The following is a 17,387-nucleotide window of genomic DNA, read 5'->3' as shown; positions in this document are numbered from 1 at the left end:
GAAACAACGAATAACATTTCTAACATAATTTTGATTTTGACGGGACCATTAAAATATTTGGTGGGACTAACCCCCTCTTCCCCCCGATGTCCTGTCCTGACCCACCCACCAAAAAAATGAGAGGCAGCCACCTCTCGATTACCCACATCGCCACGTCACTGTAAATCGCTGTATAAAGTCTGTATCATCATACTCTGTAAATGGATTGGATCTATCGTAAAAAAACATGATCTCGGTAACACCTGAAGCACTTCAATGATAAATCATTTTATCGTTGAATTAGAATCAGATGATATACGTATAATTGTTTACATCGAATATGTTAGATAATATTATTAATACATATGGCAATAATATAATAATCATAACAATATACTCGTATGTATGGATATGCATATGTATATACATATTACTAATAATATAATTATTTTACAAGTAGATCTCGTGAGAAAGTTTTTTCTTTAATTCCTTACAACATGGTAACATGTAAATGTATGATTATAAAATGACTAGTCATGGTCATTGATTATAAAGTATAATTTTTATTATCAAATAATTTATAGGTATAATTTAAGGTCATAAAATTATGAGCTATGGTTATTGAATCCAATAATAAATATTATTATATAAAGTTGATTTATTTATTTTTCATTGAATATAGCTCTGTTAAGAAGATTCAGTAGCATAGACTATTTTTAATTTATACTTATTTAGTGGCGTGTTTACGGGGTAGATCGACTAAGACTTTGCCTGCCCAATTTTCTTTTAACGGTAGGTTTTTTTTTTATCACATGTTTTATTTATTAATATACACCATATTGCTAATATATGGATATCAAATCCAACTGAGTTTTCGGAGATGGAAAATCCAATTGTTTACTCTCCGTATGCTAGGCTAAATCTTCCTTATACAGACATGCGTAGTACTGAATAATTTAACAATACAGTTACTTCATACGTAAATAATATTATAATCAATGGCGTAACTGGAAAAAAACCTAGGGGGGGCAATATAATATATTTATTATTACCAAAACCCTGACATCTCTTCCCCTCACCAGTTAAAACAACCAATTTTTAGATGAGACTTGGGGTTGTCTGAAATTATTTAAAACTCAGCTTTTTCTATTTTATAACTGCATTGCGAAGAATGATTTAACTCACTTTCTGCGTTTAAAATCCATATCACCAGTGAGTGTGAACAAGCTAAAAGAATTCAGTCGGGCGTTGAAAAAACTTCACACAGAATTTCAAACTAGGTTTCAAGATTTCAAGAACATTCAATCATCGCTAGATGTTTTCTCGATGCCGTTTAATGTAGATCCGGAAAATGTATCTGCAGAAATGCAGTTGGAAATTATTGAAATACAGTGCAGTACCCATTTAAAGCAATTATTCTTGAAATCCACAAAACTAGATTTTTATAGAGCACTGCAGAAAGCCGAATTTCCAAAAATAATTGCTCACGCCCAGAAAATTATGGCGATGTTTGCGTCGTCTTATGTGTGCGAACAAACTTTTTCGACCATGAAATTGCGGAAAAACTCAATCAGAAACCGATTGACTAATGAACACATTTTCGCACTGCTGAAAGTTGCTTCATCACAGCTGGAACCTGCTTTCGAAAATATTATGGAAAATCAAAAACCATTCCATATGTCTCACACGCCTACCATGGTTGAGCTTTCGAATAAAAGTTAAATTAATTATTATTTAAGGTAAAAGGTAATTTGTAACATTTGTCTGTAATGCTGTAATGTTTTTATAATATTATGATTCAAAGCTTTAACACAAATGCATTTTTTCTATAATTCTGGCCCTCCTCTAGAATTTCTTAAACCTTGTGGCCCCCCCATTAAAAAAGTTCGCCCACCACTGATTTAGATAAATATAAACTGTAGGTAGCATGTACTAGGTACAAATATTGTTAAATAATATCCATAAGAGTTCATTAATAAAAGGTGCTAGTTGTAGTGTTGGATTATCTGGGGGGGGGGGGGCAAAATTATACCTTTATCTCTCAAAAGATTGTCAGAGGGGCACTTCCTTCCCTTGCCTCCCATAATTACGCCACTGATTATAATTGCATCATATTAGGTATATAGTTAAACAGATATCAAAAATTAATAAATGCTGAGAGTATTTTGCAGTAACATATAAGCTTATGGTTAAAGATAATAATATTCATCAGTGGCGTAGATACAATTTTTTTCTGGGGGGTGGGGGGGTGTTTAAGAGTAAGTTTTTAAGTGTTCTTAGTATATCTTAAAACGAGGTCTTATGTAATAATATTACATTTAAAATGTTATTATTATTATGTCCCATATTTAATGAAAATTATTTTGTTATTCAATTTTTAACATATACCTAATCATGTTAAAATCAAAATATTTTACTATAATATATAAATATTAATAAATAATAATCAACAAATATCATTAAAAAAAATCTGTGAGGGGAGTGAAAACTCCTTACACCCTCCCCGTAACTATGCCACTGATATTCATCTATATTTCTAAAACCCAGCAGAAGATATGTTGTGTAATTAGGGTTTTTTTTGAGTTTTAACTATCTTAAAATAGACGTGTTCAGATTTTTGTTTTCCAGGTTGTTTTAAACTTGTTATGTTTTTGACGAGTTGGTGTGCATCAGGGACCGGCTAAGCCCTTATTTGTTCTCTGTGATAATGGATGAAGTTACAAAAGAGATACAGGACGAGATACCATGATGTATGATGTTTGCTGATGATATAGTTTTAGTAGGAGAAAATCTGGAAGAAGTTAATAATAGGTTGGGTGAATGAAGATTAGCACTAGAAGGGAAATGATTGAGAATTAGTGAAAATAAAACAGAGTATATAAAGTATTACTTTGAAGGAAGATACCAAGAAGTCAAGAGGATGATGAGAACAATGACAATAAGCTTCGATATGATAGATGAAGTCGAAAATTTAAAATTTTTAGGATTACTTGTACAAAAGGACGGAGGCTTTGGCACGGATGTAAACATAGGATTAAGTGCAGTTGGATAAAATGGAGAGAAGCGTCGGGCGTTTTATGTGATTTAGTTATTAATTTTTACAATTTAAGTTTTAAAAAGTATGTTAAATTGCCTAACAAAACTCCTTAAAAGCATGTAAGTTATGACTAAATCTGTTTCCTAAATAAATTTACTATACTTCTTCATGATATTTTTAACCATTAATACTATTAGGTCACTAATTAAATCTTTCATGCCATTGGTCTTTAAAGTTTAGTTTTCACCACGATTTAAGAAATATTGTTCTTAAGTAAAACTAAAATACCATATATTATTACATATGCATTGCCTAGACTAACATGATAACAATTTTATTCAATGTTTATCATATGTACATGAAAAATTATTGTGCACGGGTAATATTGAATTAAAATTAAAACAATCAGACTTAGGTATATATTCAACAAATTATTGAACTGAATCTTTTATTTACATTTAAACAGATATTTTGTCATGAAAATATTAAAAATCGGTTAAAAACAAGGAAAAATAAGTACAACCTCTTTGACATCAAACCACATGGTTTTAACCATATGTCATTCCACTCATTTTTTACTCGACGCTCGTACACTGTACAGTCGGATTGTTTTGGAGTATGGATGGACTGAAGAACATATGTTTTATTGTGCACATTATCTGAGAGGTGTTCATTATCTCGGGACTCGGGGTAACGAGAAGTTAATCAAACAGTCGAAATTGACATTAATTACAAATTTATAATTTTTTATTTTAAATAAATAGTTTTTGTTTTTAATTCGTTTCTTGCTTCGGATCACAATTACTGTTCTTTTTTATTGCTAAGATAAAAATTGGCACGTATCAAAGGTGAGTTTAACTTGAAATTTTTTTTTGACATATGTGTAGTAGTGTACATATATACATGCATACAAAACAATTAGCGTCATGATAGAACTGACAGTGTAGTGTGTACCCACGTTTGGTCAATAAATGAAAGGGTTGCTCAGTAAATTATGGGACTTTTTAGTTTATTTCCTGCAGACAGTTATTCATTCAATGTGTTTGTGACATTAATATTTTACTGTTGACCCACAAGGGCATCTAAAATTGGATTTCAGTTCGATATTGAAGTGAAATAAACTTATTTTTTAGTGATTTTCTAGAATAAACATCTTTTTTTGTGAGTAATGATATTAATTTTTATTATTAAATAAGATAGGTGTTGAAACATATAATTATTTCTGTTTTATCTGGACATTTATAAGTTATCCAATAACTTTATTTTTGTGTGGTTTTCAAAAAAAAGTAAACATTTAACTGAGGTCAGTGAGTAATATTTCCAACAAATTAAATATTTTTTCCATTCAAAAGTATGTGTAAGCGTGTCTGTTTATGATAATAATGTGGACTAAAGAAGCAGAAGTCTTATATTAAGTAATTTTTTCCAAACTTTCCAACATTTTTTCTGAACATAGAATATTGTTTTGTAATAGGGATGGGTAACTCAAAGTAACTAGAAGGCCAATTTTTAGATCTTTTAAATCTGGTGGCTTATAATGAAGAAAGGGAAAATGAAAAAAATGATCATTAAATTTGACAATTAGTATTTATTTTTAATAATTTAATTTTTTGACTGAACCAATATAATAAAATCAGTTATTTATGTGTATAGCTATGCCAATATGGATATATATTATATTTAGACATTTAATGATTTAGCTGGAGTTCAATATTAGAGAAAAATATAATATCTACATTTTGCGATCAATGTGAAATATTTGATTAAATACTAATAAAAGTAAAAATATTATGAAGTGATTTAAACGAGCTAGATAAAAAAATTACAAGAGCTGCCAGTTGCTCATCCCTGATATATTTAAAGAAACCTAAGTAAATGTTATATTCTTCAATAATTATTAAATTATCATTAATCAAGATATTTAATATATTTTAGATTTATTAAAAATATGATTGAATTGGTTTTGTAATCTTTCAATTTTAAGTATCTAATAGTTTACCTAAAGATTTGTTGCATGAAACATTTGTTGTGCTTCTGCTATCTATTAGTATATATAGAATAAGAAAAAATATTTCTAAACTTAAATTCTTAGCTGTTTTTGAAATCTGAATAATTAATATAAAAAACAATGATTACATGAATAGTAAATGTTTGTTTTATAGTTTTAATTCTATGATTTAATTAATATTAAATAATTTATAATTTAATGATAACATTTAGTAGTTATTTTAAAATTATTGAACTCCAAGATCATTTTAGGTTCTGTGCGTAGAAGGTCTGAAAAAGGTTTTTCTTAATATATAATTAGCATCATTATTATATTTTTATTTTATAAACAGCAATAAATTAAGAAAATTAAATTAAATTTTAATTTGAATATATTTTTTTTACCTATTTTTTATTTATTATAAAATATTTTCTTATTTTTACTGTTGAATAGAGTAAGTATGAATGACTAATAAATGATAACTTATATTTTTGAAATTTGAAAAAATATGTTTTATGTACTGTATTAATAGTTATCAACATCATATTATCTATAATTGTAGTATAATTTATTTATTAGATTCTGAAATAGTTCTGCTACTTGAAAAACTACTTCACAATGTATCCAAGTTGTTGGTGTATTTCTGATAATAAAAGAAATAGTTCTAAAATAGTTCTAGAATTATAATTGCACGATACTCTCTTAGATAAATACAATTATATACTTGGTACTTATGTACTTACTTTTATAATTCTATAATATAGCTTTAGAGAAATTATAATATGATATTAAGAATAAATAACACTTAATATAAATCATATTGATACTTAGTTTCTTCAAATTTTCAAAAATATTAAAAAAATTAAATTAAATTTTTTTAAATAATTTGGTACTCATATATTTTATAAATTGTGATGATATACAATGTATATCAGTATTAAATAGTTATTTTCAAATTAAAATTAAATTTGTGTTTTTAAATTCTAATTAAAAAAAATTAATGTGGCATCTAATGCCCTTGACTCTGGCATAACTCATACATATACAAAATCCTGAATTAAATTTTTTTTTTTTACCTATATATTAAATTAATTATTAATAAGCTAATACATTAGTTACTTATTATTGTTTTAAATTAAAATGATTGTTTTTAAATAAATTCAAATGATAAATTCCTATCACGAATTTGGTTTTTGGATTATGATCATCTAATATTGTATCTTTTTAATTGCTTTGATAACTGTTGATAGTAATAAATAATTAAATCATAAATTAATTTAAATTATTATCTATTGGTTGTTAGTGTTGATTTAAATTTATACAGTATTGAGATTAATACTAAATTATTAGAGTTAACATTTTAGGTCTTATAATTACTGTATATTATAACTTATTTATTGCATTTCAGAATTTATTTCATTGTTCTTTAATAAAATTTAAGTATGTATTATAGATTTTGATTGGTCAAAATGCCTAAAAAGTTTTTATTTTATTAATAAATTTGTTACTTTTAATAGTTTGAATTATGTATTCATTTTTATGACGATAATATAATATTTACTCTTTGTAGCAAAACCTATAATGTCGAATAAAAAAAAAAAAAAATTGAGATAAGTAATTTGTTTATTTTTATCTTATTATGATTTATGTTTTGTTCAAATTATTGTTTAATAAAATAATAGTTATTTTTGTTTGAATTAAATTTCTCATTTTATAATATTTAATATTATAACATATTTATATAACCAGATCATTCAAATAAATAATATAAACTATGATTCATAGTCTACATGAATATTATTTTTTATTAATAATTCAATGGTTTTTGTAAGCTTATCTATAAAATCATTGTATTATTTTATTATTCTAGAATTTAATTTAAAAAAATGGGAAATAAACAATTATTTGTTGGCTTATTTGAAAAGTGTAAAACTTTCTTTCTGATAGGATCACAATCAATTTTCTACTAATATAGATTGACATGTATCTCAGTACCTGTCCTAGTATTATTTATTCAGGGTCCAATTAAACAGAATAGATTTCACTGCATCTACATTTTTTAACTCAATTAAATATACCTATTTTATTTTGAATGTTTAGAATTAAACCCAATTTATATTGGTCCTTTTAATTGAAAATTAAAAATTGAGTGTTTTATGGTACTCAAATCATTTTTTATTGTTATCTTAACTATAAAATACTTACATTTATTGATTATAGATTTTGATCTAATATATTTGTATGTATTTATGTAATTTATGTATTGTATGTAATTAATTGCCTATTAAAATTCATTTTAAACCAATTTTTATTTTGTTGGTATAGAATCAAAACATAACTTGTCGAATTATGTATATTGTCTCTACTAGCTTTTTTCATCATGAAATATTGCTTGGCTAAATCATGTCTACTACCTACAAGGAAATAATAAATAAATTGTCCATAGTGTTTTTTTTTAACAATTGGAACTTAGGTTATTTAAATACCTTACATATGTTGCCCATAAGTAGCAAGTTGAAGGCTATATTTTCGTTTTTATACATGCAGGAAAGATATTTTTAAGTTAATATATTATTAATCTGTTGAAATTACTTGATACTTTGTATAATATTCATATATTTGGTCTGTGATAATTGTGACTTGACTTAATAGGGAATAGTACAAAGTATTTTAATTTATTGGCCTTAGTTGAATGAAATAATCATCCTTTCACTATTATTCTGTTTAAGTTTTAGTTCTCAAGAAAGAATAAGTATATGTGTCGTATTTTAGTAAACTACACTGTTATATTAGTTATGTTTTTATAATGACATCATATATTATTTTTTAATTAAAAATCTTTGAACAAAATACATTAAAAAAAAAAAATTAAAATTGTACTAGTTGAAAAATGTTGAAAAAGCCTTGATCATTTTCCATTATGTTAATCTGTAATAATTAAATATAAATTCTAAGTATTAATAGAATTTTTTTAGAATTTTATTGTCTTTTAATAAAATATCAGCTGTAAATCTTTAGTTTTATACATTACTGTCTCAGATTTAGATTTTAGGTAATTTGTTTAAAATTTTTTATATACCCAAGTTTTGATAATTCTCTAAAACGATTTTATTTGATATGTTAATTATTTTTTTTAAGTCTTATAAAAAAATTAAAATATAATTGCAATACTTTTTTAAATTGTTGTGCTTGTATTATTATTATGAATGTAATTCATGCAACATTAATAATGAGTAATGACTGATGACTAATTGTCATCAATTTTGGTTTCTATATATTTTAGAATAAATAAGTTCTATTATTGCTCATAGTTTGCATAGGTAATACAGATAATTCTATGGACGACTGTCGAATGCAATCTATTCAAATTATAATTTTTACAAGATTTTGTTTTTCTAGTAAACTAATAAATAATAGATCGAGAAAACGTTACAACAACAAAATTGCTTCACATTATAATACATTACATGACGATGACTGATAAATAGTTTTGGCAAATAAAACGTGTAGGTTTGACTGCTCAGGCGTAAATCTATTTCGAATGACAAGTACTAGCTAAATTATTACGGCCATTATTTTATACATTAATTAATTAGGATTTGCAGGATTTCAACAATTTTTTCAATATATTTCTCACTGCCCCAAAACGACGTCGATTGTTAGTCTAACCTTTGTAGCGAGTACGTGTATTATATTATTATGATAAAATTGAAAAAAAAACATGTTTAATATGCAATAATTATAGAGTTGAGGCTCGTTTAAGGTGTTGTGTTTCGAAGACCATCGATGTGTGTGTGTGGCGTGTACGCATCGAATGAAGTTTTATACACCAATGTAGGTGGTTGTCCTTAGTCGGTGGCGAGTGTCGCGGTTTATTGTTCTTCCACGATTCCCCGCACGCGCTCACTCGTGTTTGTTCTCTTCTCATTTGGGCGATGACCTGCTGCCGCAACCGCGTTCCGCCGGTTGCAGAAATTGAGTGCGACACAAAATACGCGGGACAGCGAATTGTTTAGCGATTTTGCGCGACGAGAAATCGTACTCGTCGCCAATTTTTGACACACGTTGTGTCGGATGACGTCCTCAGGACACGGAAACTTGTAGACCATATACGGAGATTGATGCGGTGAAAGCAGGTCCATATAATATCATATTGAGGATCATATGTGAATGTGGATTAAAATTGCATTTCTATCGAAATCGTGATTGCGAGTTATGCGGAGATAATGTCTACCTGTTTCTCACATGATAAATCTATTATAGAAAGAAAAAAACGTTTTTTACTGGTATTCGTCTATTTCTTGCAAACCTAAATACGTGCCACGATAGCTGTATAATATAAAACCGCTCTTCCGCCGTCAAGTTGAAATCTTTGGATCAATGTACGCGGGCTGCAGCGTGTGCTGTCGTCACTGATTGTTTCGATTTCCGTGTCGTCGACAAAGATGCTGATGAAAATCGTGTATAGATTACATAATTTATTATCAGTTGAATCATTTTATTTTTTGTGAGTGTATATATATATATATCTACGAAAAATGGTCGGGTTATCCACGGCGGCCAGGTGGGTTAATTTGTAGTATGGTGATTCATCGCTTGATGCGAGTTACATGGGAAAGCGACCGGCAAGGTCATTGTCCAACATTAACACCTACTGGGTATATATTTTGCGTGTGTTTATGATGCTTTCTGTAAATGCGTGTGTTTGGTGACTGGAAAAATCCGCATGCTCGATACCTACACAAGGAAGAATCGCGTGCACGTAAAAAATGACTACACATAATGTTTTAAATATTCGAATATCGAACAATACATAAAATGCCGGCGATGACGGCACACCACCACCATTTAATCCGAGCAAGGGTTTTTAGTATCTTTCGTAGTTTCGTGTACAAATTAGCTAGCATCTGGCGTGTGCCTACATTGTAAAAATGTATAAAGAACGAAGGTGACAAATGTTATACTTGACCTAAAAACGATCAGTTAGTTCAACTTTTCAAAACCATTTCAATATAGTAGATATTATATTAACGTGTGTATAATAAGTAACGAACTGTATATGTTTAAAATTTATATTTAATACTGTGCTATCGATAACAATAGGTCTTAAATCAAAATTATTCAATTATTATTGTTGCCATACGTTTCAAAATTTATTTTGTGTTTGTATTTGTAATACATATAAATTTATTGTGTTGATTATATATATATATATATATATATATATATATATATTTATATAAATTTAAATAAACGAACAATTTGTTATGTGTATTACTGTGAACGTTTTTATAATTTATTTTAACTAAATATTATAAATATAATAATTAAAATTATTTTTACTAGTAAATCGTATTTGTAGGTTGTTCTATTATAATGTATTCTAGGCTTAATTATTTTTTATAGCTCACTGATAAGTTTGTATTGAATAGTCTACCTAGTTCCGATCCGATGAAGTATATTTTAAATGTTTTCTTAAAGTTTTCTACTTCTGGGTGTTATGTCTAGATATTTTTACCTGTTTTTGCTTTCATTGCTCATCTTATCGCCAGTCATTACATTTTTAATAATATTTTTTTTATATATATATTTTTTTTCCGGATATATCATTGAGATGACCCTGACGTCTTTTTCAATGGTTATTTTCTTTTATTAGGAGGAAACTGTGATTTATGCCTCAAGCATTTCTTGTACTGTGCCAGGAACCAAACCAATGACTGTGTGTTTCGTGGTAAATTACTCAAACACTGTCATATTGATTCCATTTCCAGTGTTTGAGGCACATTTCTCATTGTTATTATTCTCTCCAATGTATATAAATTAATAATAAAGTTTTAAATTAAAACAAATATTAGAGTAAATTGTTAATACTCGTGAAATGATTTATAATTAAATAGTTTGTTTATAAAAATAAATAAATAAGTGCTAAGCATTTGTAATGTACAACCAGTTTCGATTTAATTATATTAATCTAAAACTCATTAGATATTCTTAAAATGGCACCCTCTAATTTTGTTAGTTGTTTTTTCCTATACACCCACATTTCTTCACTGCTTTTCAGAGGAATATTTAATTATGTAATCAGGTTCCCTTGAATCTGCTAGGTATTTTTTTATTCATTACTATCTGGAATTACAAATGTACTCCTCTTATAATCTTTCTCCGGTGCATTCTCATATAAAGTTGAATGCTTTACTATCATCAGATTTTATAATATTATTATCTAGTAAAATTGTATTGTTACTCATTTACTCTCTTATTTGCGATCTTTGTTTTCTAACTTCTTTAAATGTCATCCTTTTTCTTCATTCAAGTTCAAATGTATACGTTTTTATTTTAATTGTGTACTGCTAGTAGTAACTGATTACTATTGACCAATATTATTATTAATAATTCACCATTATTATATGTAACAAAGTCTATAAAAAAGATAACTTTAGACACTTATTCTATATCTTAAATATAGGTAAAATTAATAAAACCAACTGACATACTTCTATTTTTTTTTTGTTCATACTCAGTAGATAAATATGTATTGTATAGTTTGATATAATACTAATTATTATTTATTATGTTTCATGATAAAAACTTAACATAATACTTAAATTATTTTATTTGATGGTTTGGAAAATCAAAAATTATTTGTATATTTTAAGTATTAGTTATTTAAAAATTTTTAATGTTTGTTTAATAATATAAGTTTTTGTTCTGTAACCATTTGATTTTACAAAAGAATAAAATATTTTTCTAAAAGTAATTAAAATAACTATAAATAAAGTAAAGTAGTTAACATTTTTAGAAAATAAGTGATTAATTTATTAAAATACAAATGTTAGTGTATTTATTTTTGTAAAGACATTACACATTAACATAAAATTGTTATTACTTTGTCATTAAATATTAGTTGTACATTTTATAAAATGGCTTATAGTTATTTTATGAAATATTAATCATAAAGATACATCACTAAAAAATATGATTGATTTTATTGTGTTAATAGTCACATTAATGGGCTTGTGTACACCACTCTTGAAGTACAATATGGACATTATTGTTGTTGCAAGAATTTATACTTCTGATTTCATTTGAATATGTTTAACTAAAATACTTTTTTATTTTCAGAGCATAATATATAACATAAACTCAAGAAAATACATTTCACAGTATGTCTGGAGATTATTATTCCATATTAGGAGTTCCTTCAAATGCTTCAATAAATGATATTAAAAAATCGTATGTAGAAAAATGGTCAATTTCTAAACAAAAATATATACTAATTACATTTTTAACTTTTTTTTTATAGCTACAGAAAATTGGCATTGAAATGGCACCCTGATAAAAATCCAGAAAACCAGGAACAAGCAAACAGAATGTTCAAAGAAATTTCTGAAGCCTATGAAGTCTTATCTGATGGTACTAAAAACACATATTGTTGCTATTCATAATGTATATAATATGCAGCTCTACTCTTATGTATGTGATGAGGTCATTAGCTTTTAAAAAACTCTACAAAAACAGTATCTATATGTTTAAAACATAACTTAATGCAAACACATCCAACTGCTAATAATTAAGAGCTAATTGTTTCACAAAGGACCATAATATTGAATTGACTAAAAATTGTAAATCACTTATGATTTTAGAAACCAACATGTATAATATGCAATAAGGATATTAAATAGGTTATTCCTTCATGTATATGTATTGTCTCTATGTCTAACAGAGGTGAAGCGAAAGTTGTACGATGAACAGCGTAAAAGAAAAGCGTCCGCATCATCCAGACCGTTCTTCTACAACTTCTTTGAAAGCCCGTTCCATCGTTATTTTGGTAGAACCCCAAAATTATAGTTTACGTTGTGTTGATCTAATAAACCATTCAAAACATAACCCTACCAGTTTTAACCCTTACTAAGTATATAAAATAAATTCCATTGGAGCTGGAGCATGTAATCTCTTAGAAGTGGCGCTTTTTTTAACGAGTTTAATAATTTTTATATAATTTTTTTTTTCATTAATACTAACATTTTCATGATCTTTATGATTATTATATTTTCATAATTTATTTTGTTAGATAAAAAACGTAAAATTTATAACCAATATGGCAAGGATGGTTTGATTAATGGTGGTTCTGGAAATGGTGGACGACGCAGAAATCAACGACATCCTGGTCATTATGATCCATTTGGTCAAGACTTTGGACCTGGTTTCTTTAGCTTTTCGTTCCGAGATCCCGAAGATGTATTCAGAGAATTTTTCAACACATCAGACATAACAGATCTTTTATTCCCTGGTAAATACATCGGTTATTTAATTTTAATAATTTAATATATTCGATTTAATTACATTATCATATATTGTTATATATATTTTTGGTTTTTTGATTAGGTCAAAGGTTCAATGGACATGGACATCAAGAAGTGTCTGCAATGATGAATCCATTTGGATTTGGTGGTTTTGGAGGTGGTTTTGGTTCTGGATTTGATGGTATGTTTTCTATGGCAAATGCCGGATTTCCTAGCAATGGCGTTAATGGAGGAAGTAGTGTGAAAAGAACATCAATATCTACCCGGTTTGCAAATGGGAAAAAAATTACTACCAAAAAGTATGTTTTTTAAATTATTACAAAAGTTGCTTGGTAGATTTAAATATGGTAAGATACAGAAATTATATAAATAATTTGTTTTGTAGAATATCCGAAGCTGGCAAAGAAATAGTGGAAACGTATGAGAACGATATGCTCAAATCAAAAACCATAAATGGTGTGGCACAAGCGATCACGTACGGCCATTAGCTTGATCTCCTCTCCTCTCACCACACTCTCTACTATAAAACCATTAATAAGCGGATATTTAAAATTGTATGTTGACTATTGTATTTAAATTAAACAGAAGAATAAAATACTATTCATTTTTTTGTAAAATAAATATGTTAGAACCTTAATTTTTTTATTCTGAAGTAATACTTGATATTTGATACTTCAAATATTTTTTTTAAATAGCTGAGACATTATATTAAGTAAATTTAAAAATAATTAATTTGATTAAAGCACGTAATATTTACAGAATCCACTGATTAATAAGACTTACACTATTTTTATGCGCTTTGATAATTTTATTATTATTATTATTATTTAACTTAATTTTCAATTGGTGTTAAATATAATTATCCGATGTATATTATTATATATAATAATTATTTAATGTAATTGTTTAAAACGAAAATATTTTTTTTTTATTCTAGAGTAATAGAGGGTTTCACCATCCTATATTGTGTTTGAATGAATTAATAAGAGAACACACTCTGTTTTATGGTGTATCACCAATACTGTACTTATATTATTAATTAGATTATTAATATTAAAATGAATAAATAAATAAATTTGTTTATTAAATATTATACATTGTGATTTCAATGATATCATCAGTTCCACTTATCTCTGAATGGTTTTCGACTGATTCATTTCAAAATAATGCAGTGGAAAACCCTAAAATTATAAAAAGGAACTACTGTACACAGTGTGATTCTAGTCGAACAGTATATTTTGAATTTTAGAAAACCGGTCACCGCGTTTGTGAACGAGGTGTGTGAATGTTACTCAATACAGTTGAGAACTGTGATCAGGGAAAACGTAAACGTTGTTTTCGCGAAAATATCGTCGTAGCTGTGTAAGCTCTTTGGCCGGGCCACGTGAGGGGATGGCAATACACGACGATATACTTGGCAACGTCGTTTGAAATAATCAATGTGACTCCCTGTCCCTGCACACCGTTTACGACGGGTCGTGTATTCGTGGGCGGTGTGACGTCTGGAGAACGGCGTGGGGGTGTATATTTCCCGATTTTGTGTTCGTCTTGTATTTGTAGTTGGAGGAAAACGGAACGCGGGATTCTGGCTGATGATGACACGCACGACCGTTTTCTCTTTTGCGATTTTTTCTAATTCACTCTCGCTATTCTACGACGACGCGTTTTTCATGGCAACAACGCCGCAGTTTGGCTTGGCCGCGGGCAGGTTTAGTATTTAGTCTATTTCGAGCGTCGCTGTCGGCGCTCGACGCGCGCACCAACGTTGTCCCGCCGCCGTTTTCCGTGCGTGTATGTCGCGCGCGCTCACCGTCGCTTCGCCGAACGAGACGACAAATCCTCTCCGGCTGGTGAGGGTGCGCGCGAATCCTTTGGAAAAACCAGTGCGCGTGTATTCGTAGTACGTGCGCTGTACGCCGCCGCGCGCTCCTGTATTATTATTATTATTATTATTATTATTATTATTATTATGTAGTAGTAGTAATAGCATATAGTGCGGTGTCGTCCCCGTAACGAATTATTGTCATCTCAGACTATATTTCTCAATGCATGCGATATAAATTTATAATTACTATCGTTGTCGCGTAGTACGGACGAGAAGAGTTTTTTGGAGAAAAAAAATAGAAAGAAAAAAATAATATCGAAAAATATCTCGCGGTCGCGGATAATAGCTGGTAATTAGGCGGTACGCGGCGGCGATGATACCGCGGTGGTCGCGACGGTGTTCGGTTCGTCGTCGTTAGTGTCTCGGTCTCCGGGAAGAACTGTGTTTTTGGCCGCAATCCGGCGACATGGGCAACTATTGCTCGTCAAAACAAAAGGACGGCGGAGGCGGTTCCGACGAGTAAGTATAATACCATCATCTGCGTGTTATATTGTTATTATTATCCTAGTGCGGACGGCGGCAATGGTGTTCAGTCGTTTACAGCCGGCTACGTCGACGGCGTATTAAATGTTATTATTATTGTATACGCGCACACGACCCCCGATCAAAACGGGGTGTACGCGAGGAGCGGGGAAAGTGTATGTTTGGACAGCTGCTGCTGTTGCTACTGCTGACGACAATATTTATATAATATATATATATTACATTTAACACATACGTGAGCGCGGGATACGACGTCCGTTATTCGTTTATAGTTGGATGATAAAGAATTCGAACGGTTGTACTACTACTACTACTAGACTTCTCATGTTTTTATTTTATCCTCGATGGCAACCGTGTGTGAATGTGAGTAGCTGAAGTAAAGCAGTGGTGACTGGCGATTTCCGGCGAAATGCTAAGTTTTTCGTGTGTCACTCTTCGACAATAATAATATAATATCAGTTAACAGGTGCAATAAATACTATTCTATGGTCATATAGAAATATTTGGGGTCCTTCCCCCTCTATTCCTATCTATCCACTGATGCCGAGCCGATGTATTATAATGCGCACTTTGCACAGGTCCGCCAAAATTAGGTGAGACAACCTTTTAATAAAATCACAGTGTCATTCTCGTGATTATCAAATAGCCGTTAATCTGTGCCTATTTTTCATAAAAATGCGTACTATACATTTTTTAATGTACAATTATTCGATACAGATCCCCCATCTACTCCACTTCCAAATGATAATAATTTTTAGTACAATTTCAGTACTTATTTTAAGTAATAGTTCTTTTTTATTAATCAAACTTCAGATTATAATTACGTAACCAATCGGTTATTGTTTTTTTAATGAAAAAATAAACTTATGTATGGATAAATCTGAAAAATATTATTAAATTATTTATTTTAATGTGAGATATATAATTTAAAATTTAATAGATATATTTAAGTCCTCATCAACTGTCTTGCATTAACTGGCTTCCTGAAAAATACGTTCATAGTAGTCTTATTTATTAGTATTTAGTATGTACTCACTTCTCTAATCCGTAGTGTACACTTACAATTTCGGACAACACACTCTGTGTTGAGGTTCACAAAAAAAATAAGGGTTAGCGTTAATGTAGGTAATTTTCGATTATACTTGACGTAATATAGATAATATATTCATACGTGATTTCATAATTGTATAGGTTAACTATGAATTATTAGATTTCGTAGGAAATATTTTGATATTTTGGATGGCCATCGATTACAACATAAAATATATATTTATTTCTAGAGTAATTCCTGGCTTAACAATTCACGCAAATGCTCACCTACAACCACGGTTCATATTCGTCACCACTACAATGGTCGGAGGAGCAATCTTCGCGCGTATAGTTGAGTCGCCGGTTCGCGAATAGTTGACTATTTCCCGTGTATCCTCTATAATATATTATTTAAATACCCTTATCTAAAACCCGCTGATCTGATAAGTGGCGACGACCTACAACCCAAAACCGAAGCCTCGCCACGACCACCGTCATTACACCACTGCGTTTTCGTCCGATGCATATTATAAAATTGTTTGTTCTGTAATGTGGTTGTTTTTAATTTTTATTGTATACGCATCAAAATGGTTAATTTAATATAATATTCTAATATTGCATTTAAAATTTTAATTAATAAAAAATAAATTATCGATTATATTTTTATTTATTTTTTTTTTTTTT

General features: G+C 29.0%; 4 protein-coding genes across 6 annotated transcripts in view; all 4 read left to right on the top strand.

Annotated features, from left to right (window-relative positions):
- Positions 1-515: 515 nt before the first annotated feature.
- Positions 516-1,701, top strand: LOC112682302 (general transcription factor II-I repeat domain-containing protein 2-like). The gene is made up of 2 exons (XM_025552842.1): positions 516-533; positions 1,150-1,701. Exons 1-2 carry the CDS (start codon positions 516-518, stop codon positions 1,699-1,701), a joined length of 570 nt encoding a protein of 189 aa, XP_025408627.1.
- A 1,943-nt stretch (positions 1,702-3,644) lies between these two features.
- LOC112682373 (dnaJ homolog subfamily B member 6-like) lies at positions 3,645-13,914 on the top strand. Of its 2 annotated transcripts, XM_025552948.1 has the most exons (7): positions 3,645-3,864; positions 12,126-12,236; positions 12,307-12,416; positions 12,727-12,831; positions 13,075-13,293; positions 13,389-13,605; positions 13,692-13,914. In XM_025552948.1, exons 2-7 carry the CDS (start codon positions 12,169-12,171, stop codon positions 13,792-13,794), a joined length of 822 nt encoding a protein of 273 aa, XP_025408733.1. In that variant the 5' UTR covers positions 3,645-3,864; positions 12,126-12,168; the 3' UTR covers positions 13,795-13,914. The 2 variants fall into 2 exon arrangements, with proteins under 2 accessions (XP_025408733.1, XP_025408734.1); XM_025552949.1 differs by lacking the exon at positions 12,727-12,831 and having other exon boundaries at positions 3,651-3,864.
- An 884-nt stretch (positions 13,915-14,798) lies between these two features.
- LOC112682317 (NACHT and WD repeat domain-containing protein 2) overlaps positions 14,799-17,387 on the top strand; it is a 24,524-nt gene continuing 21,935 nt past the window's right edge. The window contains exon 1 of the mRNA XM_025552861.1: positions 14,799-15,650. Coding sequence (XP_025408646.1) covers positions 15,598-15,650 — 53 coding nt within the window. The 5' untranslated portion in view covers positions 14,799-15,597. The remainder of the gene's footprint in view (positions 15,651-17,387) is intronic.
- Positions 15,678-17,292, top strand: LOC112682320. 2 transcript variants are annotated; one of them, XM_025552863.1, is made up of 3 exons: positions 15,678-16,037; positions 16,141-16,267; positions 16,955-17,292. In XM_025552863.1, the coding sequence occupies exons 1-3, from the start codon at positions 16,019-16,021 to the stop codon at positions 17,076-17,078; spliced, it is 270 nt and encodes an 89-aa protein (XP_025408648.1). In that variant the 5' UTR covers positions 15,678-16,018; the 3' UTR covers positions 17,079-17,292. The 2 variants fall into 2 exon arrangements, with proteins under 2 accessions (XP_025408648.1, XP_025408647.1); XM_025552862.1 differs by having other exon boundaries at positions 15,688-16,037; positions 16,134-16,267.

The sequence above is a fragment of the Sipha flava genome, unplaced genomic scaffold (assembly GCF_003268045.1).
Source record: "Sipha flava isolate LNK unplaced genomic scaffold, YSA_version1 202_pilon_pilon, whole genome shotgun sequence".
Taxonomy (NCBI): domain Eukaryota; kingdom Metazoa; phylum Arthropoda; class Insecta; order Hemiptera; family Aphididae; genus Sipha; species Sipha flava.
The sequence above is the reverse complement of the archived record's forward strand: the minus strand, read 5'-3'. Positions and strand labels throughout refer to the sequence as shown.

Bases quoted from the DNA above. Each gene is read 5' to 3' on its own strand.
- LOC112682373 (XM_025552948.1), top strand. From the start codon at position 12,169: ATGTCTGGAGATTATTATTCCATATTAGGAGTTCCTTCAAATGCTTCA. The intron at 12,832-13,074 runs GTAGAACCCCAA...TTATTTTGTTAG, and splicing joins CCCGTTCCATCGTTATTTTG to ATAAAAAACGTAAAATTTAT. The intron at 13,606-13,691 runs GTATGTTTTTTA...TTTGTTTTGTAG, and splicing joins AAAAAAATTACTACCAAAAA to AATATCCGAAGCTGGCAAAG.
- LOC112682320 (XM_025552862.1), top strand. From the start codon at position 15,951: ATGATAAAGAATTCGAACGGTTGTACTACTACTACTACTAGACTTCTC. The intron at 16,038-16,133 runs GTGAGTAGCTGA...ATATAATATCAG, and splicing joins GATGGCAACCGTGTGTGAAT to TTAACAGGTGCAATAAATAC. The intron at 16,268-16,954 runs GTGAGACAACCT...ATTTATTTCTAG, and splicing joins CACAGGTCCGCCAAAATTAG to AGTAATTCCTGGCTTAACAA.